The sequence below is a fragment of the Dipodomys ordii genome, unplaced genomic scaffold, assembly GCF_000151885.1.
Source record: "Dipodomys ordii isolate 6190 unplaced genomic scaffold, Dord_2.0 Scaffold3, whole genome shotgun sequence".
Lineage (NCBI taxonomy): Eukaryota > Metazoa > Chordata > Mammalia > Rodentia > Heteromyidae > Dipodomys > Dipodomys ordii.
This window is the reverse complement of record NW_012267219.1, coordinates 27,095,877-27,121,138: the sequence shown is the minus strand read 5'-3', so window position 1 is coordinate 27,121,138 and position 25,262 is coordinate 27,095,877. Positions and strand designations below refer to the sequence as shown.

Genomic DNA, 25,262 nt, shown 5'->3' with positions numbered 1-25,262 from the left:
TGCACGTAGTTGTTGAGCCTTTGTGATCCTCTCCTGAGAACATCCTCCTCTAGTCTCACTGTGAATGTCATGAGTCCTGTATAATTTATCATGTCTAAGTATATTTTTGTCTTTTGCCATCTAGTGTATTTACTTGTATATAGGCACATTTTAGTTACAACAAATGAGGGAAACCATACAATCTATGTTTCTTTGGGTCTGGCTTGCTTTGCTTAATATAATTTTTTCCAAGTCTTTCCATTTCCTTATGAATGGTGCAAACTGATTGTTTCTGATGGAAGCATAGAATCCCATTCTATAGATATATATACCACATTTTCTTGGTCAGTTTGTCCACAGAGAGGCATCTGGGTTAAGAACAGTGTTAGAGGAATATTAATACCAAACTTCAAGATTTGTTGCAAAGCCATAGTAATAAAAACAGCTTGATAGCAAAAGAATAAGCCTGAGTACCAATGGAACAGAAGACAAGACCCAGAAATGAACCCACAGACATATGGCCACCTAATATTTGGTAAGGGAGCTAGAAACACAGAATGGAAGAAAGACAAACAGTGCTTCAACAGATGGTGCTGGCAGAATTGGCTATTCACATGTAGAAAATGGAAGCTAGATCCTTATATATGATCCTGCACCAGAATCAATTCTAAATGGATTAAAGACCTCACTGTTAAGCCAGCTATCATAAACATATTACAGTAAGGGATGGGGAAAACACTAGAGCTTCTTGACACTGGTTAAAACTTCCTAAGTAAAGATCCAGAATCGCAGCAAATCAAAGAAAGACTGGATAAGTGGGATTGCATCAAGCTGAAGAGTTTCTGCATGGCAAAGGACTTAGCAAGATAAATAGTCCACAAAATTGGAGAAAAATTTTTTACTAGTTATGCATTCAGACAAGAGTTTCCTATCTAAAATATACTTAGAGATAAAAAAATTAACCTCCCCCCCAAAATAAATCCTTAAAGAAGCAACAAACCAATTAATAAATGGGCTAAAGACTTAAAGAGAGATTTCTTAGGAGAAAAAGTAAGAATGGCCAATAGATGCATGAAGAAATATTCAACATCTCTGGCCATATTAGAAATAACTACAAATGAAGATCACATTGAGATTCCACCTCACCCCAGTTTGAATGGCCATTATCAAGAAAACCAACATTAACAGATGCTGGAGGGAATGTGGCCAAAACGCCATTACACTGCTGGTATATCTCATTTGAGAACATGATAAACTTGTTCAACCACTCTGGAAAGCAGTATAGAAGCTCCTCAAAAGACTAAAAATAAAGCTTCCCTATGACCCAGAAATTCCACTCCTGGGCGTTTTCCCAATAGACCACAAACACGGCCACACTAAAGTTACCAGCACAACCATATTCACTGAAGTATTATTTAATTCAATTATTTTATTATTATAATTTTTATAAAATAATTTTATTAATTTATTAAATTGGATTGTTTAATTAAAAATTATCTAGAGCTAGGTGCCGGTGGCTCACACCTGTAATCCTAGCTACTTTAGGAGGCTGAGAGCTGAGGATCACAATTCAAAGACAGCCTGGGCAAGAAACTCCACGAGACTCTTATCTCTAATAAACCACTCAGAAAACTGGAAGTGGCACTGTGGCTCAAGTAGAGCACTCACCTTGAGCTGCAGAGCTGAGGGACAGTGCCCAAGTCCAGAGTTCAAGCCCCACAACCGACCCCCCAAATATATATATATATATATATATATATATATCATATAATATAATATACATATTATATATACAATATTATGTATGTGTGTGTGTATATATATATATACACACACACACACACACACACATATAAAACATGCCATCTCAAATAGCATAGTGGTTGATAAGCATGGACTGGAGTACCAACAGCCTGAGTTCTAGTTCAATAGGCTGCAAGTTGTGTGATCATGAGCAAACTACTTAGTCTGTGCCTTAGTTTATTCATCTGTAAAATGAGAAGAATAATGAAACTTTCTTCACAAGGTTGTTCTAAAGATTAGTTATTTGTGAGATATGTAGAAGATTGTTTGAAACCTAAACATTGCCAGGGGTATAGTTAATACAACCCTATATAAATATTTAAAACTGTTTAGTCAAAATATGTTTCACAGTATGACATTATAGACCATCCAATGTGTATTATTTTCATATTGGGATTAACACCTTTGTTCTCAAATGATACAGGCATAATTGTTAAGGTGACTTTGGTCTACTTCCATCTACTGACAGCTGTGAAATTCATTGCTTTGTTAAAGATTTAGGACTTATCCAGAGTTGTAGAGCAATAAATTAGAAAGCTGTATTTATAATACAAATCTCACCCGTCAGTCCTCATTATGGAACAAAAGTTGTCTTTAATTCAGTGGTAATGAAATGTGATCTTACATAAAAAGCACAGGGGTGATTTTAATAATGACCCTTGTTCAGGGCCTCATTCTTGGACCTCTTAAATATTAATTTCTGGCATAACCCTGGGTATCAGTATATTTAAAAGTTTCCTCTATATTGTACTGTTCAGCCAAGATTGAAAATTGAGGCTTTTTAAATTGCTACTGTTTTGGCAACTAATTTGTGAGCTTTCCTGAAACTAGATGTTGACTGGTTCTTGTTCTGAAAACATAGATTCTTGGGCTTCAGTGCATATATATTAAGCTTAAATTACTAGGGGAGAAGTCTTATTTCTGTATGTATAGACAGTGACATCAGGAGATACTAACGCAACACATTCAGGCACTAGGCATGTACGATGCCTCTGTGTAAGACATCAGATATGAAGATGCTTCAAATATGAACTTGTTGTACAGGCTTCTTTGTTTTCATATATCAGGATTGAGTCTTCTAGTAAGGCCAGTAGTAGTTACTACAATAAAGCATTTTCCCTTTGCTGGTTATCTTAGTTTATGTCTCTCAACCAAAACAATAAGGAAGAGAATAAAAAGATCTGTCAGGGTGCTGTGAAAAACAAGGGCAAAAGAAACATGTTTTCTGTAAATAATTAGTGTTTTAATTAGACATAAGATGTGTTTTACTTTAGAAATATATATATATATGTATATATATTATTCTTACATTCTGATAGCTACATATAATTTCATTGCATCAGAAAGAATGAGTATTTCAGTTTTCTTACAGAAAATTATTTTTTCATTGCAAGTATGAATTTTCATGAAGAAATATGTGAGTATAAACATTTGTACACAAAACAAATGTAAACATTTATGGATAGAGTTTATAGAGTATAGAAAATATGATAGAAGACTAATAATTCTTAATATTTTCAGATTTAACTTGAATAGTTCTGCTAAAAGCAATACAGGGTTTTGTTACTTTGCAAGTCTGTCCAGTGCATCCTCTTCTCCATCCTCTTCTTTGTTCTATACTCCCATCATTTGTTCAATAATTTTTCCTGAATTAGCACAAGCTTTATTCTTTTTTAATTAAAGAAGAAAAAATAAAAGCTTCTTTCTCCCTAGTTCTTCTAAGAAAAGGATAACTATTATTTCTGGTAGTATTAGAGAAAACAATTGAGAAAATGATAGTTCCTGTCTTCAGGGCAAATTTCTTCTTTAGTTTTAATACCTCTCTTCACCCCCATGCTGAGAAATAAACCCAGAGCTTTATATGTAAGTTCTGAAGTATATACTGTACAGCCCCTGGGTAACATTTTTAAATGTAATAAGTGAGAATCATCTAGTTTTTTTTGTTGTTGTTGTTGGTCGTGGGGTTTGAACTCTGGCCTAAGTGCTGTCCCTCAGCTTTTCAGCTCAAGGCTAATGCTCTACCACTTAAGCTACAGCGCCACTTCTGAGAATTATCTAGTTTTTAAATTAATAAAATTGTTTATTTTATTTACAAATTATGTACCAATTTAAGGATTTAGGAATGCCTTGAGCTTCATTTAAAACCCCAAACTGAAAGGTCAAGTGTGGTTCTTCTTTTTTTTGGGGGGGGGTCAATTGTGGGGTCTGAACTCTGGGCCTGGGCACTGTCCCTCTGCTCTTCAGCTCAAGACTAGCACTCTACCACTTGAGCCACAGCACCACTTCCAGCTTTTTTTCTGCTTATGTGGTGCTGAGGAATCGTACCTGGGGCCTCATGCATACCACTGAGCCACCTTCCCAGCACAAGTGTGGTTGTTGTTAATATGATATAAATCGAACAGTAATCATTCTGGATTTCTTTAAAACACTTGTGAAGTAGGTCTTTGTGTGACCTGAGTATCATAAATTTGTTTCATTTTATTATTTTAAATTTCTCAAATGATAACAATACTTAAATCCAAACGAGAACACCTGGTTCCCAGTATTTTTTAAAAGAGCAAAAAGACAAAAATCTATAATGCTTGCTCATAATCTTACATTATTTATTATAAGTATGTGATTAAAATTTAGTTGCAATTTAAATTATTATGTATTTCTTAGGTTTCTTGAGTATAAGGTAGTATACTGGTAAAAAATAAGATATGATTTGGAAAGTAGTGTTTACACTCATATACATATTTATACTATTTTAATTTCCTTTTTAAAGTTACATAACAAACTTTTGGAGACTGAACGCCAACTAGGGGAAGTCCATGGTAGACTGAAAGAGCAGAGACAGCTTTCAAGTGAAAAGTTAATGGATAAAGAACAACAAGTAGCTGATTTACAACTCAAACTTTCTCGCTTAGAAGAGCAGGTAAGCTGACATTTTTAGTGTGTAAATGCTAGAAAGTTCATTAGTAAACTTGAGGCATCTTAAATATGGGAATGGTTCATTAATCCTTTATCAAGAACTTTATTGGACTTTTTTCACTTTAAATCACGTTTTATTTCTCCCCAATAAAACCATCCTACTTATTGACCACATTTTTGCTTGTTTGTTTGAGACAAGGTCTTGCTATGTAACATAGCTCAGGTTAGTCTTGAACTTAATATCCTCCTGCCTCAGGCTCTCAAAACTAAGATTATAAGTATGTTCTATCATGCCTATTAACTACATTTTTAAGTATGTGACTGAATTCTATCCTAATTAAGTTTTCACAATGACACCCTTATGTGGTTAGAATAAACATTATCTTCAAATGATATATTTTATTTGAACAAATACTCAAGATTAAGATCTGTATTGTTAGGAATAGATTTCCTTTAATTTAGAGCTAATATTTTAGATGTGATATATGATTAATTTTATTTCTAATAAGTGATAACTATGACTATTATAGAAAAAAGTAAAAAATACTTGTACTATGTTTTAGTTTATTGTTACAAATAAAGTATACATTATTCCTTGATGATATTGGTATACAAAAAACGAATGAACTAAATAGCTTGAAGGAAGTTTTACTTTTGTAGGATAAATCTATTTCTAGAGAATATGTTCTTCATCATGAAATTAAAAATTATAAATAATGAGATATTGCTTTTCAAATTGCTTTACTATATTATTTGAATTAATATTTTGGTTCAGGTTTGAGAATTCCAGTAATAAATATCAGATGTTAATGGATGAGAGCATTATACACTAAGTTGTTAACTGACAGTCTACATTTTTTTTTAAGTTGAAGGAAAAAGTAACAAACTCCACAGAATTACAACATCAATTAGAGAAAACAAAGCAACATCATCAAGAACAACAAGCCCTTCAGCAAAGCACAACAGCAAAACTTCGAGAAGCTCAGGTAAACACTGTGTTAATAATTAATCTGTTAACAAAAATTAAACCAAATTGTTTTATTGTGATGGAACTAGACAATGAAAAATACTTGATTATAGAAGTTTTGATTATTTTCAGTGTCTGTACAGTCAAGAAATTATTTTTTGTCCATGGTGAAAGTTAACATTTCTTATTTATTATAAAAACTTATTATATATTTATATAAGATATTTTATTTATTGAATTTTATTATATTGTTTTATGTTAATTTTCTAAATTTATGTTAAATGTACCCAGCTTAATACATTCTATTGAAATTATTGATATTTTTTGTTTATTGAAATATACCTCATTAAACATAAAAACATTCAAATAAAATTTCTTGTTTTTTTAGCTCAGTAAATAAAGAACATTTCATATTTTCCACAATGGAACTTATTATTTATTGGTGATGCCTTTTACTTATTAATATTAATCTGAACATTGTACTTATAGGTATAGAAAATTAATTGAGTTAAGTTTATACAGTTTCTCCTGCAAAGCTTAAAAGGTTTAGATAAGTTTATTTTTTAGTAAGGGAAGTATTCTAAAGTGCTTAAAGTGAGTTTGATTTTAGTAGTCATTTATTTTTCTTTTGTTATTCCATTAATTAATCAAATACTATTGAGCACTGTATGTCAGACACTGTGATCAGCACTGAGAATAAAGTGGCACAGTGCCTGCCATTTAGGAATCTAATGGTATGTATTGGGAATAATTGTGGAGTCTGAGGGGGCAGGAAGTAATTTTTGCATTTTGAATTTGGAGTATGGCACAGAAATCAGACAAATAGAGATGAAAATATTGGATTCATTTGTCTGTTCTTTTATTCAGTCAGTCAACAAGTATTTATGTCTACTCTCAGCCAAGGAACTGATTTTGTGACTATGGCAGCGAACAAAACAGACAAAAATGTCTGCTCTCATGAAGCTTAGTAAGGGAGGCAAACAATAACCAAGGTAAATAAGTAAAATATATAGTATGTTAAATGGTGATAATGCTGTAGAGATGAAAATAAAAGGAAAGAAAAGAAAGGAGGATGACACTTAGACATAGCAGCAAGGATGTAGTAGATAAAAGTGGGATTGTTATGTTAGGTAGATGACTAGGAAAGACTTCTCTAAGATAAAAGACCTGAAACAGGGTGAGTGTGAGTCATGGATATCAGAGAGACAATCATTAGAAGAACATTAGAAGGGCCTATGGCAGGATCAAGTCTCAGCAATGATAGGAAGTCAGTGGCTGAGGTGGTGTGAATGATGATTTAAAAGGGGGCATAGAGGTCACAGAGAATCAAAACATGGAAGGTAATTCATAGACAATTTTAAGAAATTGATATTTATTAATCTTTGAGTAAGATGAGAGAAATCACTGGCAGGTTCTGAGGAAAGGCATGACATGATATGATTTACCATGTCGCAGGATTACTCTGAATTATTTGTACTTTCTATAATAGAACTTAGTATTGAGAGTAGATTCTAGGGGTATAGAAGTAGAAACAGACAGATTAGCCGAGAGAAACTATGATAATTTAGACAAAGAATTTTGTGATTTAGACCCAAGTGGAAACAGTTTAGGTAGTGAGAATTGGTCTGATTTCAGACAGATTTTGAAGATGAACTTAATTTCCTATAGACTGATACAGAGTATTGAGCAAGAAAACAAGATAACAAGGGCTTTGGGCCTGATGAATCAGAAGGATAGAGGTCAAGCAAGGTAAAAACTGACAATTTCATTGTATTGGCCATTAGTCTTTGAGGACCTTCATAAGAAGAATTTGAGTAGAGAAGTGTGATGAAAGCTTTATTAAAAGATTTCAAGAGAGAACTGAAAGAGAGAAGTCTGATTATGTTTGAGAAGTTTGATGTTGGATTTTTATGGGATTTTACTATAAGTAGGGTAGTAAAGCTAACATGGAGAATTTGACATAAATCAGCATCCAAATGGACTTTTTAATACTGTATACTTAAATTAAGGTTTATTCATTTAATTGTATTCAAAGATGGAAATACAGTCTTTAAAATTCTTACATGAAAGGAGAAAATGGGGCTCAGTTGAGCATGTTTAGTTTCTTATTCCACACTTACCAATAATTTTAAATTCTTACTTTCTGAGGACTAATAAGAAAAAGATGAAAATAGAGGCCAAGCATAACCTCTTATTCTGGAAATACGAAAGTCCTAAAAATTAAGTGAGAATAGTTCTGAATTTTGACATGTAGATAAAATTATTATGGAAACACAGATGAAAGTTACCAAACCCAAACAGAGTCTTGAAAAGAGGAGTCACAGGAAACTTTAGAAGTGATAATCTGAGTTACTGGGGGATAGTTCTGGGGTACAAAGATAGTAATAGTGTTATGTGCCAGCTAGAAGCCTCAAGTTTGAGGAAAGAGAAACTAGTCTGCTTTAAAATGTTAGGTTAACTAGAAAACCGGAAGTGGCGCTGTAGCTCAAGTGCTAGAGCGCTCGCCTTGAGCTGAAGAGCTGAGGGACAGTGCCCAGGCCCAGAGTTCAAGCCCCACTACCGACAAAAAAAAAAAAAAAAATGTTAGGTTATGTTGGAGTTTAATATGTGAGAGAAATTTTTAACTCAGTATGAGTATAAGATGGAATGCCCAATATGATCAGTGAAAGAGTAAAGATTTAAAAACAGGTGGGTAACCTTGTTCAGTACAGTTTCGATAAAGTGATAGAAATGAAAATCTGATGTTTGATTGATGAGGAGTGACAGATGAGAGAGTTGGGAAAATAAGTATAAATTACTTTTGAAATTTAAATTTGAATTTTATAATGATGGGGTAGAAATGAAAGTGAACTTTATCTAGGTAATATTTTTGAGAAAAACAGAGTATGTTTCTAGTCCAGGACAAAGACTATGGTAGAAAGGGAATTATTAAAGATATTGGACTCAGATAATAATAAAAAGAAGCTATGATGTGACTCATACAGTGGGGGAATACATTTGAATTTACCCACTGAAACTTGAGAATGGGAAGTAAATATGGAGACACACATATACACATACATCCATATGTAGTTCTATTGATAGGAGAACAGAAAGTGAAGATATATATTCCTGACAATCTTATGCTTCAGCATAGAGCTAGTGATAGTAATAGCTGAGTGTTAGGTAAGCAGAGATTGAGAACTTGGAGAAAATATTTTAATATTAAAGTAGTTACCAAGGAGAATGATTGAGGATGAGGATTTCATTCAGATGAAAGGATTGAAATGATTCTCAGTATAATGGAAGTTGGAATCAAGAAATTTGAAGTGGCAAAATTTTATGGAGGTGTGTGCTTTTTTTGGTACTGGGCTTTGAGCTAAGGACTTGGTATTTGCTCATCTTGCTACCTTAGTCCTCCGCTGACATTCTCCCGCTTGAGCCATACCTAGCCTACTTTTTGTTGGTGGTTTTAGAGCTAGAGTTTCACTGACTTTATTGCCTCAACTGACTTTGAACCATGATCCTTTAATCTCAGTTTCAGAATTTGGTACTTGCTCATCTTGCTGCCTCAGTCCACAGATGGCATTCTACCAGTTGAGCCATACCTCCAGACTACTTTTTGCTGATAGTTTTAGAGCTGGAGTTTCATTGATTTTATTGCCTAAGCTGACTTTGAACTATGATCCTTTAATCTCAGATTCCTGAGTAGCTAGGATTAAGGTGTGAACTGTAATTTTTCCAGTATTTTTAACCTAAATTTATGAGAAGTATAGAGTGGAGAAAATAGATTGTACAGTGTATCTCATATTACGATTTTTGGGAGATAGCTGCCTTGGAAATATCGAAGTGAAAGGAAATAGGGGATGTAGTTGAAATAATTGTTAAGATCATATTCATGAGAAAGTTTTAGAAAGATAAGCTAAGTATGTAGTGAGTAATCTAGAAGGAAAATGATGTCTCTGGCTTGCAGATGAGGTCATGAAATTGGAAGGTAGTCAGAAAGATGTGGTAACAGTAAGTTGGAAGTTTTTAGCTGGAACAGTTTTAGGATATTACAAGCTCCTATGTTAATGATTGCAATATGGAATGAATTAAGGTCCAGGAATAAAGACGATATGAATATGAAGGCTGTACTGTTAATTCTGTGTGCATTTTGTATTTCCCAGGAAATTGGCAGAAATTGGGATTGAGAAAAACTAAATCAGGTCTCAAGTCTTCATTGAATGAGGTAGGGATTTTTAGACAATAGCAGTAGGGTATAGGAGATAGCTTAGGTAAGAATGGTTAATTTTTCAAAGTGGTACAAAGCTTTTACATGAAAGAAAGAATGGTGACAACAAAAAACAAGGAAACAGCCAACTTTCTGTGCTTACTCGGTGAGTAAGCCTTTCTGACCAGAGGTAGTAAGGGGAAATTGGAGTCTGTAAAGGGAAGATCCACATTTTAATCAAGACTTAGAAACAGTGACTCTTCTGGAAATAAGCTTACAACTGAAACTATAGTTCTAGTTAGAGGAATGTGGAGAGAGGAATTATTGGTGGCAGGAACAGAAGCTGAAAGTAGAGAGGTTATGCTGGTTTTCATTATTTCGTGACTGAAGCCTAGAAGAATGACAAGTGTGTTTGAAAGTGACTTTAAATACATTAATATTGGCACAACTCATGGAGGGTACAACTAGCTTCTGGCTTTGTTTCATTAAGGTGGTGTAGTCTACCTACTAAAGGGAATGGTTAGAGTTTTGTTCTGGTCTAGGCTGTCTTAAAAAAGACAAATGCTGCAGGATCAGATAGCTTGAGAAAGTGAGCATTGTTCTGGAGTGAGCCATTGCATTGTGAAGAACAAGAAGAGGGATCTCTTCATTTGTGGGACAGCCTACCTAGTCCAATCACTTATTGTTTTTATCCATTCCATGAATGTTTTACAACACGTGTGTCAAGTATCTTAGATATGTGTCAGTGAATAACACAGAAAATCTTGTCCATCATACATTCTAAGGGAGTGTGGAAGGAGGTAGATAAATATTAAAAAACAAGTGAATTATTTAGTGTGTTAGAGGTAAGTGGATGAAAGAAAAATATAACTGGACATGGAATGTAGGAAAAGGCTATAAATTTAAATTGGTCAACTCAGCTTAGGCTTGATTGAAAAGGTGACATTTGAGCAAAAATTTGAAGGAGAAAAAGGGATCATATGACTCTGTGAGGGAAGTACTTCAGGATTATGCATGCAAAGGCTCAGAGGTGGGAGTGTGCCTTGTGTGCCAAGGAATAATGAGATCCAGGTGTCTGAAATGGAACAAAAGAGTAGAAGAGACAATCTGAATGACAGAAAATGAGTTTTTTATCTGCTTTTATTAAATTCTAGCTTATAATTTACAATATGGATCTATAATGTTAAATAATTAAAAACTTACATGGCAATATGTAATATTTAGTTCTTATAAAGTAAGACTAAGAATTTGATAAAATATATTCCTAGTCATTCTCTGTTGAAGGAAAGCTTTTTAAGTTTGCTGTTTTTAAAATGGTGGTTTGTAATTCTTTGCAGAATGACCTAGAACAAGTACTACGTCAAATTGGTGATAAGGATCAAAAGATCCAGAACCTTGAAGCCTTATTACAGAAGAGTAAAGAAAATATTTCATTGCTAGAAAAGGAAAGAGAAGATCTTTATGCAAAAATTCAGGCTGGTGAAGGAGAGACTGCTGTTCTTAATCAATTGCAAGAAAAAAACCATACATTACAAGAGCAAGTAAGCTTGCAAAACGTATTTCTAAAATTCACTTTTATCTCTCTAAATCATATTAAATGTCTTGCTTAAGTGATTTATTATTCCTTTTTACTACTTGTAAAATGTTATGTATTTTTGACAGATACCATCTTATTTACTTTCCTTACTATGGTGAAAGTTAGTTAACATGATTTGACAAAAGAAATTTTCATGTCCCAGGATGTAAGTAATTACATGAGTGATTCTGGATAAATCATTTCACCTTGTTATCTCCTTATAAAAATTATTAGGAATGCACACCTTGCCTCCTGGAATTTTGTGATGTTAAAAAAAGAAAAAAGGAATGAATAGCTGAATGCCAGTGGTTCAGGCCTATGATCCTAGCTATTCAGGAGGCTGGGATCTGAGGATTATGGTTTGAAGCTGAATGCCAGTGGTTCAGGCCTATGATCCTAGCTATTCAGGAGGCTGGGATCTGAGGATTATGGTTTGAAGCCAGCATAGAGAGAAAAGTCCATGAAACTCTTATCTATAATTAACCACTAGAAAGCTGGAAGTGGAGCTGCGGAAATCTAGCCTTGATTGAAAAAGCTAAGGGACAGCACTCAGGCCATTATTTTAAGCCTTACTACTGGCATAAACAAACCAACAACAGTGACAAAAACAATGAATAATAAAGTATATTAATATGTTAAAAGAATGAATCAAGTACATTACTCTGTATTGGTTAATATTCAAATTTAATAGTTATATTTTGATAATGCTTTTGTCTTTCTACAACATATAGCAAATAATGCCTCAAAAATTTAAATTTGATTATTAATATCAGATGAATTAGATTTTATCTAAATTTCAAAAATGAATGTTCTTCAATAGATATCATTATAAAAACAAAAGGCAAGGTACTCTGGGAGGAAATATTTGAGATATCTGATAATAGTTCCTATTTTTCTGACAGTTTATAAATATTCAGAATATGTGAGGGACTCTTCCGACTCAAACAGTTCAATGATTGTCTTGGGTTAGAGATGAGAAGTAAGAGTAAGTGCAGAGAGGTAGGAGAATATGTTTTAGGATAACGAAAGTGTTCCTTATCTTATTGTAGTGATGGGAAAATGAGTATGTACATTTTCTCAGATTACTAATTATATCCTTTGATGAACTTACTATGTGTAAATTATAGCTAAATGGGGATTATTTTAAAATAATATTTCTGAATTTGGTGTTGCTTCAATTGAAATAGCATGTTACTTAATTTTGGAAAGATGTGAATAATTTTACTTATAAAAATATGAAACACCAAAAAAATATGAAACAGCCTATCCTAAAACACCATAGTATTCTCTTAGGGCTTGCATCTGGGTTTCTTAGTTTTGTTATATCATTTGTGAATTTCATAATTAGAGTCTTGTTTGTATAATAGGTAACTCAACTAACAGAGAAGCTGAAAAATCAGTCAGAAAGCCATAAACAAGCCCAGGAGAATTTACATGACCAGGTACAAGAACAGAAGGCACACCTTAGAGCTGCACAAGACCGTGTCCTTTCCCTAGAAACCAGTGTCAGTGAATTAAATAGTCAATTAAATGAAAGCAAGGAGAAGGTTTCCCAGCTTGACATACAGGTAATACTGAATTCTGCTGTTCAATAAGTTTGTGTAAAAAAGACTTGTTTTTACTTCTCTTTTTTTCTGTTGTACATATTGATAAAATAGTATTAGAAATAAAATTAAAGAGAAGTGTTCTTATTTGTGTAGCTTTTAAAGTCCTTTCCCTCCCTTCACCTCCTTTTGTTTTCTTTCCCATTTTTTCAAACTTTTTTTTCTATCTGTCTGAAAACTGTATCTTCTAAAGATATTGGATGGTTTAGCTTTTCTTTGTTTTGATTCAGTCCATATTGCTTTGTACATTCAAATTCATTTGATATTATTCCATTATATTTCTAGATTAAATATGTTTGGCTTGTTTGGGCACAAATAGACCCTCATTTCAGCCAATAACTAGGCATGGTGCTATATGCATCTATCATCCTAGGTCTGCTGTAGGTATAAAAAGATGAGGGTCCAGCCTGGCTAGGGCATAAACTAGAGACTTTGCCTGAAAAATAACTAAAGCACAAAGCACATGACTTAAGTGGTAGAACATTTGCCTACAAGTATGAGGCCCTGAATTTAGCCCCTAGTATAACCACTGCCTTTCTCCCCTTACCTTCCATAAAACTCTTCAAGTGAAAAGTTTCAGGGAATAGTGAATTGAAAATATATTTCTGGTTTGTTTTGAATATGGGTTCTGACAGTCTTGAGTATCTTTGGAGCCATCTTTTTTGACACAGTTATTTAGTTCATTATATAATAGTGGTAAGCTTCAGACAAACAATTCTGAAAAAGACACTTTTCCCAGTAAAAATATGTAATGTTTTGATGTGATCAAGGAATGTCTTTTCATTGTAATCAAAACATTATCAAGAGTCATCTTTCTTACCTATTCCTGTTTGGGGGATTCACATACATATTTTTTAGTATCTAAGTATTTTTAAAATTATTTTATTGTAAAGATGCTGTACAGAGGGGTTATAGTTACATGAATTAGGCAATGAATACATTTCTTGTCAAACATAGTTACCCATTCCTTTTTCTCCTACTACCCTTCCTCCCGCCCCTTCCCTGCAAGTTGTAAAGTTTATTTCCAACATAGTATCTTGTGAGTAGCATCATTGCATTGGGTTCATATTGGCTCAATAGCTATGTACATATGACCACATAGAATGATGCTAATTGAAATGAACTCCAAGACATGGAAACAACAGGTATTTTTTTGGTGGTTGACCTTGTTGTTGTCAATGTACTGTATTTAGTTATTTCTTTTTACTTTATTTCATTTTGCTTGGCCATTGGTTTATCCCTGGCAATCACTGTCTTTGATTCTGGTACCCTGAATCTTGTGTGTACATTTGTCTGATTTAGGGGAGGGAAGGGGAATAACAAAATAAGGTTTTTTGTTTTTGTTTTTGTCGGTCACGGGGCACTGTCACTCAGCTCTTCAGCTGAAGGCTAGCTCCTTACTACTTGAGCCACAGTGCCACTTCCAGCCTTTTCTGTTTATGTGGTGCTGAGGAATCGAACCCAGGGCCTCATGTGTGCAAGGCAAGCACTCTACCACCGAGCCACCTTCCCAGCCAACAAAATAAGTATTTCTTAATCAATTTTTAAATAGTGGAGTGACAAAAACAAAGTACACTCAACCAAGAGAAAACTAAAATGCAGAATTAACTGTTAGTGGGAGTGTAAACTTGTTCAACCACTCTGGAAAGAACTATGAAGGTTCCTCAAAAGACTACACATTAGAGTTCCCCTATGATCCAGCAATCCCACTTCTGGGCTTTTACCCAAATGATCACAAACTAGGCCATACTAAAGCTACCAGCACAGCTATGTTTATCGTAGCATTATTCACCATAGCTAAGATATGGAACCAACCCAGATGCCCCTCAGTAGATGAATGGATCAAGAAATGTGATATATATATCTATATATATATCTGTACATACACAATGGGACTCTATTCTTCCATCAGAAAGAATGACACCACCCCATTTGTTAGGAAATGGGAGGACTTGGAAAAAAATCATATTAAGTGAAGTAAGCCAGACTCAAATATAGGTCCCATGGTTTCCCTCATTTGCAATAATTAGTGTATGTCTAGGATAATTTTATCAGATGAGCAGAAAAGCTAAAAAACTATGTACATATGATCATATAAGATGATGTTAAGTGAAATGAGCCCCAAGATACGGACACAAGAGGTCTTTCTTTGTTGTTATTTTTAATGTACTTTGTGATTTTTTTTTTGTTTCCTTTGTATGTTCTTCCCCCTATGGTATTCCCCTGTTGTCATTGTACTTGATTTTGGTACCCTGTATCTTGTATATACATTCGTCTAATTTAGGGAGGGGAATGGCATAACAAAATGCTGAAACGGGGACACAGGATGACCCATTGCAATAATGATACCCCCAAGACAGTATATTGGAAATGAACTTTACAACTTAGGGGGCGGCTGGGAGGAGGAGGGAGGAAGGTAGGGGAGGGAAGAGATAGTGGGAGAACAGCAAGCGAAGGGGTAACAATGCTCCACAAGAAATGGACTCTGCCTTACTCATGTAACTGTAACCCCTCTGTACAGCATCTTTACAATAAAAATTTAAAAAATTAAATAACTTGTAAATTATGTTACAGATTAAAGCCAAAACTGAATTATTGCTGTCAGCAGAAGCAGCAAAAACTGCTCAAAGAGCTGATCTTCAGAATCACTTGGACATAGCTCAAAATGCATTACAGGATAAACAGCAGGTAAGAACCTGATATAATTTCATACCCTAACCTACTGCTTTGGTTAGATAAGTTAATTATAAACACATATAAAAGCCGAGTGCTAGTGGCTCATGCCTGTAATCCTAGCTGCTCAGGAGGCTGAGATCTGAGGATCGTGGTTCAAAGCCAGCCTGGGCCAGAAAGTCTGTGAGATTCTTGTCTCCAATAAACTGCTCAGAAAACTGGAAGTGGCGCTGTGGCTCAAGTGGTAGAATGCTAGCCTTGAGCTGAAGAGCTGAGGGACAGCCCAGGGCCAGAGTTAAGCCCCATGACCGACAGATTTTAAGAGTTCAAGCCCCATAACTGACAGATTTGCTTATTTTCACTTAATCTCTCCCTGAGTTTGGGACCAGTTGAGTAGAAAATGTAGGAGCCAGGCATATGGAAATAAAAATACCTCTATCTCTGACGAAACTCAACTGATGTTCACTAGTGGTTGGGATTCCTTATACTGTATTACATTTCTTCCTTAGCAGAGGCCTTGATACGGAGATGATTCATTTACTCCTAATTGTAGAACTGTTGCCTCACCCCATCAAGAACCAATGGTTGGGAAAGATATAAACCTCCATACTTGTTTTTAGTAAGTAAGCTAGGCCACGGCCCAGATGCACTTGACACTTAGAAGCAGGAAAAGAACACTGTTTTCTATCTCAATAATAAGAATTACTCTTTTTCTTGGTGGTAGGAGGAAATAAGGGAAGGGGAAATTTACTTTACGATCAAGGTCAAAATTCCAGTCTTATGTTTTTTAGATAGAAATTTTTAGAATTTACTTATTCAAGAATTAATACTTGTTCATTTGTCCATTAAAAAAATACAGCTATATATCTAATCTTAAAAGCAAACTGTTTTCTCTATTCATCCTTTATTTAACTCTCATTTTTCTCCTTAGATGGAATATTTGCTATTAAATTCAGTATATATACCTCTAGGTCTTCATAAGCATTGAAAAATTATATAATATATATATGTGTTATACACATTAATTTTTTATGAATATTTAACCATACAAGGGAAATTAGCATATAAAAAAGGAAGGAAAGTCATCAAGACATTAACAGTAGTTATCTGTAGATACAGATTTACTAATTTTTATTTTATTCTTTTAGTGCAACTGAATATTCTAATGATTTGAGCAAATATTGCAAATATGTAAAGGTTTGGGAGGAAGAAAAGAATATCTTCCTCTCAATATAATCTGAATTTTTGTGTTTATTATCTTCATTTTGGTTCCTTCCTTGGAGACATGAAACATCTCTTACTTCCCATAACCACTGGGAAATTTTAGCTTCTAGCTAGAAGAATGATGTCTAGAGAGTAGGGTGAAGAGGTAAGAACCAGAATTAAGACAATAAAAGCAAAAAAAATGTATTCATTATATTTCAAAAATATCTTTTAGGAGGTATTTGAAGTCAGGGCCTTGTGTTTACTAGGTAGGCATTCTAACTCTCAGGCACCCATCCAGTCCTGTTTTGCACTGGTTATTATTAGGATTGCATGCTTGAATCTCCATTTTCCAGTTTTTCACTTCAGATGCAAAGTACATGCCATCACTTCCATTTATGGATTGAGAAAGTCTCTTGTGAACTTCCCTGCAAGGGCTGGCTTCAAACCTTAATCCTCCCAACCTTATTTTCCCAAGTAGCTAAGACCAGAGACATGAGCCATTGGCCCCTTGGTCCCAGAATATTATTTAAAAAATAGTGTTTGAATGTTTAAAACATTTAGTTATAACATAATAGTTACTTTGCTATTATTCCTATTTAATATTTGGTTATATATTTTGCCTCCTAAAAAATGGTTTCTGGAGCAGCATTAAATAACTAAGAATTTAGTGCATATCCAGCAAAATTAAGAAGATGAGAAAAAGGGTGGGTAGGGGAAGAATGGCTGAGAATGTTGAAAGAGGTTACATTGGTCTAGATATATTGTATTCATAGACTGCTTTGTTCAATGACAACTCCTTTGTAAATACTTAAAGATATAATAAAAAGGAAAAAATGAGGAGCTACCTTAAAAAAATTCATTTGAGGATGTATTTCTATAGTAGAGTGTTTACCTAGCATGTAGGAGTCCCTGTGTTTGATTCCCAGTACTGCCAAAAACAAACAAAAAGATTCCAAAAAGACACAAACCTTTTAATTATTTATAAGCATGAATTTAGTATCTCATACTCTGTAAAACTTTTAATAATTTTATATTAGTACATAAAGGTATATCATTTAACTTTAGTTTTTACTTCACATATTTTAAGACTTATCAAGTTTTCTTCAATTGTGCTTTTTCTGTAGGAGTTAAATAAGATTATTACACAATTGGATCAGATCACTACAAAGTTACAAGACAAGCAAGAACATTGCAGTCAGCTAGAAAGTCATCTTAAGGAATATAAAGAAAAACACCTGTCTTTAGAACAAAAAGCAGAAGATCTAGAAAGCCAAATTAAGGTTTGTACAAATGATGTTGAATTTAGTCATATTTTCTATTAAGTAGCCTTGAAATCTGATAACCTAAATGCAATAAAAAGTTTTTAATTAACTAAGTGTAATATAAGCTTTCAAAAAATACTTGTTATATTTATGTCTTAATTTTGAATTCAGTCTTTTTCAATTGCTTCATAAACAGGTGACTTTTATAAATGACAATTAACATATATACTGACTTCATTGTAAACTATTTCCAAAAGACAGTTTAACAGAGATTTACTCTATAATTATGTGGAATTTATCAAATTTTTTGTTGCTTTAATAAAGTTTCTTATATTCTTTCATTTTTCCATCTTCTTAATTCCAATCTATTTTGGATATATACTTTTTATTTTTCAGTTTATACTTACAGCTTTTTCATTTTGCTTCTAAATTAATACAGTTAAACCATAGTAAACTATAACAGAATTCCAACAGACCAAAGTGTGGATTTACTGAAGACATAAAATAAATAGATATTTCAGGAAAGGATTTGACTTGAATCTTTTGATTGTTTATCAGTTAAGGTTTTCTCAAGTTATATGTATATAACTTAGACTTCTATAGTCAAGTGAAACATAATTATTGAATTATGTGATGTGGATATGTACATATACATATATATATATATCTATATACATACATGAAGTATATGTATGTACAAAGTCTATGCTAGGTCCTCTGAAAGACTGTAAACTAAATCATTTCCTTACTCAATAATGGTTTTGGAGTTGTTTTTTTTTTTCTTTTCTTTTCTCTTCTTTTCTTTCTTTCTTTTGAGAATTGGAACTTAGGACCTTGTGCTTCTAGGTACTCTAATGGCTTGTGTCCCAGCCCTTTGTTGCTTATTTTTCAGATAAGGTCTGTTGTTTTTACCCAGAGCTGGCCTTAGACCATAATCCCCCTAAATAAATCTCTCTAGCTGGAACACCAGAAGGGAACTAATAATGTCTAGCTTATTTTTGCAATGGAGTAACAATGACAGTTTGCCTGGAACTACAATCCTGATTTCTGCCTCATAAGAACTTGGAATTACAGGAGTAATTTACATGTCTGGCCTCAGAATGTGTTTTCTACTGTAACATAAATATTTTATAGTTATTATTTGTGTGTAATATCGATAACAATTTGAATATTAAGTAGAATGTCATAATATTTAGTAACAGATTGATGCCAGGTATCTATCCACATGCCTGATATCCTAGTAATCTGAAGGCCAAAGAAACAGGAGGACTGCAAATTGAAGCCAGACTGGAAAAAGTGAGATCATGTCTTGTAAACAAATGGCTTGGTGCATAGCTCAAGTGGTAGAGAATTTAGCAAATATGAATCTTTTTGTTCAATTTCTAGTGCAGTCAATAAAAATCTTGCTAATTATTAACATTTAAAACAACTGTTACATTTTTTCCATAGAAATTAGAAACTGATACTCTTGAAGTTAAAGCAAGCAAGGAACAAGCTTTACAGGATCTCCAACAGCAAAGACAGCTGAACACAGATTTAGAACTTAGAATCACAGAACTGAGTAAACAACTTGAAATGGAGAGTGAAATGTAAGATAAACTAACTTACTTTAAAACCAAAGTTTATAAACAAAGTATTAACATTTTCTTAAGATTTTATTTTCTGTCATTGCTTTTAAAGTTTCATTAAATGTTTATTTTGTTAGTTTAATAAACTACTAATGTTAATGTGAATGAAAAATAAAGCTATCATAGTATTTTCTTTTGGGTGCCAGTCCTGTGGTTTAAACTGAGGACCTAGGCACTGTTCTGAGCTCCTTGCTCAAGACTAGTGCTCTACTATTTGAGCCACAGGTGCACTTTTTTGGGTAATTTATTGTAGATAAGAATCTTTCAGGGCTGGGAAGGTGGCTCAGTGGTAGAGCGCTTGCCTTGCATGCATGAGGCCCTGGGTTCGATTCCTTAGTACCACATAAGCAAAAAAGAAAAAAAGTGGCACTGTGGCTCAAGTGGTAGAGCACTAGCCTTGAGGTGAAGAGCTGAGGGACAGCGCCCAAGCCCAGAGTTCAGGCCCCATGACCAGACCCAAAAAAACAAAACAAAAGAATCTTTCATTCTCAGGCTGCCTTCCAACCTTAATCGTCAGATCTCAGCTTCCTGAGTTGTTAAGATTATAGGTGTTAGCCACTGGCGTCTAGCTCATCATAATATTTTTAAAGTTAACTTCACTAGAAAGGACTGAAAAATTAGATATTTTGGATCAGCTTTTGTATTTCCAAGAATAATATTATACTTGTTTCTTATAAGCAATTATTTTGAGTTGTTCACCAGATTATATAAACCAATATAAAAATTTGTGTATGTGTATATATGTGTGTACATATACCTCCCATGAAGTAAGGGAGGACCAAGTTAAAAATGTATTCTTTCTTATAAAAATGATTTTTTTCAGCTCTCTGACACCTTTTTTTTTTTTTGGTCTTTTGTAGCTTTATGTGTCTTTTTTTTAAAACCAGGGCTGAGAACCGAACCCACGGCCTTGCGCGCGCCAGGCGGGCGCCCTTCCGCTGGGCTAAACCCCCAGCCCCTCTGACACCTTTTTTTTTTTGCCAGTCTTGGGGCTTGAACTCTGGGCACTGTCCCTGAACTTTGTTCAAGGCTAGCACTCTACCATTTGAGCCATAGTACCACTTCTGGCTTTTTCTGTTTATGTGGTACTGAGGAATCAAACCCAGGGCTTCATGAGTGCTAGGCAAGCATTCTACCTCTAAGCCACATTCCCAGCCCTCTCTGATATATTTTTACAGATTGTCTGTGATTAACACCGAAATCAGTATATGTTCTTATTTGTTATTACCAAGGTAAATTATCACCCAGTTAAAGGTACAGATTTTGCATGTATAATTAGAGTTTCAGTAAGCATACTCTCTAGAACCACAGGATTTCCCCACACCTGTCTTCAGTATGGAATGTTTTTATCATTCCTATAGTTTCCTCATTTGCCTTTCTAGTCAGTCCATTTGCCTTGTAAACTTTCTATTGATTAGTTTTGTTTTGAACTCATGTAAGTAGATTCATATTCTATATTCTTTTGGTGTGCATAATGGTCAATAGACACATGAAGAAATGCTCAACATCTCTGGCCATAAAAGAAATGAAAATCAAAACAACATTGAGATTCTACCTCACCCCAGTTAGAATGGCTACATTCAAGAAATCTAATAAACAACAGATGCTGGAGAGGATGTGGCCAAAAGGGAATGCTACTATACTTTTGGTGGGAGTGTACACTTGTTCAACCACTCTGGAAAGAAGTATGAAGGTTCCTCAAAAGACTACACATAGAGCTTCCCTATGACCCAGCAATCCCACTTCTGGGCTTTTACCCAAGTGATCACAAACAAGGCCACACTAAAGGTACCAGCACAACTGTTTGTCGCAGCATTATTCACCATAGCTAAGATATGGAACCAACCCAGATGCCCCTCAGGAGATGAATGGATCAAGAAAACACACACACACACACACACACACGAATTCTCTGCTTCCATCAGAAAGAATGGCACTGCCCCATTTGTAAGGAAATGGAAGGACTTGGAAAAAATCATACTAAGTGAAGTAAGCCAGACCCAAAGAAACATAGGTCCAATGGTCTTCCTTATTTGTAATAATTAGTATACATTTAGGATAATCTTAGCAGATGAGCAGAATAACTCAATAGCTATGTACATATGACCATATAAGATGATGCTAAGTGAAGTAAACTCCAAGACATGGACACAAGAGGTTTTTCTTTGTTGTTGTTGTTTTCAGTGTACTATGCGATTTCTTTTTCCCCCTATGGTATATCTCCTATTGTCACCTTGTTTGATTTTGGATCCCTGGGTATTGTATATATAATACATTTATTTGAACTAGGGAAGGAAAGGGGAACAACAAAATGGTGAGACAAAGGACAAAGGAGGAACCTATGCAACAGTGATATTCACAAGATAGTATGTTGGAAATGATCTGTAAAACGTGGGTGGGGGAAGGGAGAGAAAAATGAGGGAAGGGGTAACAAGTTAAACAAGAAATGGAATCACTTACGTAACTGTAATCCCTCTGGTATACCACCTTGACAATAAAATTTTTTTAAAAAGAAAGAACACATAGACTCCTTTTAATAGTTGGATGATAAAAAATAAATCTAAAATAAGCAAAAATAAAAAAAGATTATGAGGGAAGGTTGAAGGCTCACTTTTGCCTCTGACAACATTAAATTGTTCTAGTACTATTTGGAAGAAAACTTTTTTCCCATAATATATGTGGTGTTGTGTATAGCCTTTATCTTGTTTCATTGATCTGTCCTGATACTGCTACATCCTGTGTTGATTATTTGAGCTTTCTGAAGTTCTTCTATCAAATTCTGTCAATCTTCCAACTTTAATATTTAAAATTTTAAAAAATATTTAAAATTCATTATTTTTCTGTGTTTTTTTTTTTGGAGGTGGGGGTCTGGTAGTGGTGCCTGAACTCTGGGCCTGGGCACTGTCCCTCAGCTCTTCAGCTCAAGGCTAGCACACAGCACCACTTCTGGCTTTTTTTTTTCTTCTATGGTGCTGAGGAATCGAACCCAGGGCCTCAGGCATGCAAGGCAAGCACTCTACCACTACTGAGCCACCTTCCCAGCCCCATTGTTTTTCTGTAACAGATTTCAATTAACCCCTCCCTCTATAGAATAAAATGTTTTTTTAAAAATTGGAATTGCATTGAAATTAGAATTCAATTTGAAGAGAATCTTTTTCCTTTCATGTAGTTTATTTACTATAGTGTTGATTCATTTTAAAGGAAAAATTATAACAAATCACTTGTATAAGCTACTTGGTTTTAGAGTTGAGCAAAATCATTTGTCTTTCATTTATTTTATGTTTTTGTATCTAGGTGTTGTCTCTGAGATTTTTTTGCTCAAGGCTAGCACTCTAGCACTGGATCCACAGCATCACTTCTGTCTTCTTTTGAGTAGTTTATTGGAGATAAGAATCTCATGGACTTTCATGCCTGAGCTGATTTTATATTGTGATCCTTAAATATCAGCCTCCTGAGTTGGCTAGGATTACAGATGTGAGCCACTGGTGGTGTCTGGCTCTTTCATTTATAATTCAGTTATAGCTTTTATATCTAATATTTTCTCTATTATCTTAATTTGTTGAGGTTTAAGACCTATCAAATATAACTTACTTTGTGTTTTTTTTTTTTTTGCGTCCGGTTGTGGGGCCTGAACTCTGGGCCTGGGCGCTGTCCCTCAGCTCTTCAGCTCCAGGCTAGCGCTCTACCACTTGAGCCACAGCTCCACTTCCGGCTTTTTTCTTTTTGCTTATGTGGTGCTGAGCCTCAGGCATCCAAGGCAAGCACTCTACCACTGACCCACCTTCCCAGCCCCTTACTTTGTGTTTTTGAGGGAAGAAGCAAAGTTCATAATGTACTTGGAAACTAACACATTGAGCAAATTCTTTAGAATGCATGGAAAACCTTTTTGGCTGTTGAATACCTGCTGTGGTTTACTATATTTAGTTTTTTTTTGTTTATTTATTATGGACAGATTAGATTAAGTCAAGAGGCTTAAATTATTAACTTGTTGCCTGAAGAAAATCATGTAATATGTTTAATGATCAAAATCAGGCATCTTTCAATTGTGTAAATTTATGAAATTAAAGTAGTTTTGCTTTTGAACTACATAAGAAAATTTCAAAACTCAATAATTATTAACTTTGATAAACTGTGCATTATTTGTTCCTTAAATACCCAGAGTATCCAGTACAAAATTAAATCTACAGAAAAAATCTGAAGCCCTTGAAAATATTAAACAGATGCTTACTAAGCAAGAAGAAGAGAAGATTGTCCTGAAGCAAGAAATTGAAAAATTAAGTAAAGATGCAACGATGCAGCACAAGGAATTGAGTAGCAGAATTCAAACAGCAGTAACAGAATTGAAACAAGTAAATACGGAGAAAGAAAAGTTAATGAGAGAGTTGTCTACAGCAAAAGAAAAATTGTCAAAAGCTTCAGAGTCATTGAAAAATACCCAAAGTGAATTTGAAAAGGAGAATCAGAAAGGAAAAGCCACTATATTAGATCTGGTTAGTTCTTTATGTTTACTTTATGCTTATTTAAGATGTATTGGGCTGGAGGTATATAGCTCAACTGGGTAACACACTTTCCTAGCAAAACCCTTATGCCACCAAAATTAATTAATTAGTAATTGTATTGAATTGTTCAGCTTAATTCACTGTTGGCTTTGCTTCCTACATTTAATTATTTTAAAATAGTTCTTGTAAATGAAAGGAAGTCTGATTTCTTACCCAGAAAAAGTTCGCCCAACATAATGGCATGTGTGCAACACCATTTTCTCAAGGCCAGTAATAGTTTCAGCTTACTGAACATTTTTTTCTGTTGTTGTTTTTATGATAGATTTTAGATAGTCTGCAACATGTTTATTGTTTCAATTTTTCCATAGAGAGTAGAGCTATCAGTGAAACTCATTATTAATGACTTACCTAGAAAAAAAAGAAAATACAAAGAATCTAATCAATTTTAATTATAGTACCATAAGTTTTCTGATTATTGAATGTTCTAAAACATTTGGTAATATTTGTTTAGTAATACCATAAAATATCTATAAATTACAGACAAAAATTAATTTCATGAACTGCTTAGAAAATGAGTTCTTAGAAATATGATAATATAAAATAACAGCAGAAGCAAAACTCTTCTGTAAAAGTGTAAGAGTGGAAGTGTTTTGGAGCATAAAAAAACCAAGATATTGCCATGCTACCTTTTTGTTTCTTCCTGTTTGGAGTTGACTTTTACTATATCCATCTCTCTTGAGTTATGTGATTATTTTTTTATTATCTTAACATTTTCTTTTAAAAGTTTTCCTGCTGCTATTAAATCTAATTATTTTACTTTGTAAATGAAATGACAAATCAATTATAATTGATTTTTGTAACATGAATGTAGTTTCTAAATTGTAATCTCTAAAGGATTATCTAAACTTCCCTCCCTCCCTGCCTCCCTCCCTCCCTTCCTCCCTCCCTCCCTCCCTCCCT

The 25,262-nt window shown here is 34.1% G+C and overlaps 1 protein-coding gene across 1 annotated transcript in view; it reads left to right on the top strand.

Moving 5' to 3' along the window:
• The window catches only part of Eea1 (early endosome antigen 1), a 94,302-nt gene that overhangs the window by 53,334 nt on the left and 15,706 nt on the right, over positions 1-25,262 (top strand). The window contains exons 12-19 of the mRNA XM_013021281.1: positions 4,550-4,699; positions 5,562-5,681; positions 11,192-11,395; positions 12,798-12,998; positions 15,609-15,722; positions 18,038-18,193; positions 19,625-19,764; positions 23,963-24,293. Of these exons, the coding sequence (XP_012876735.1) occupies positions 4,550-4,699; positions 5,562-5,681; positions 11,192-11,395; positions 12,798-12,998; positions 15,609-15,722; positions 18,038-18,193; positions 19,625-19,764; positions 23,963-24,293 (1,416 nt within the window). The remainder of the gene's footprint in view (positions 1-4,549; positions 4,700-5,561; positions 5,682-11,191; positions 11,396-12,797; positions 12,999-15,608; positions 15,723-18,037; positions 18,194-19,624; positions 19,765-23,962; positions 24,294-25,262) is intronic.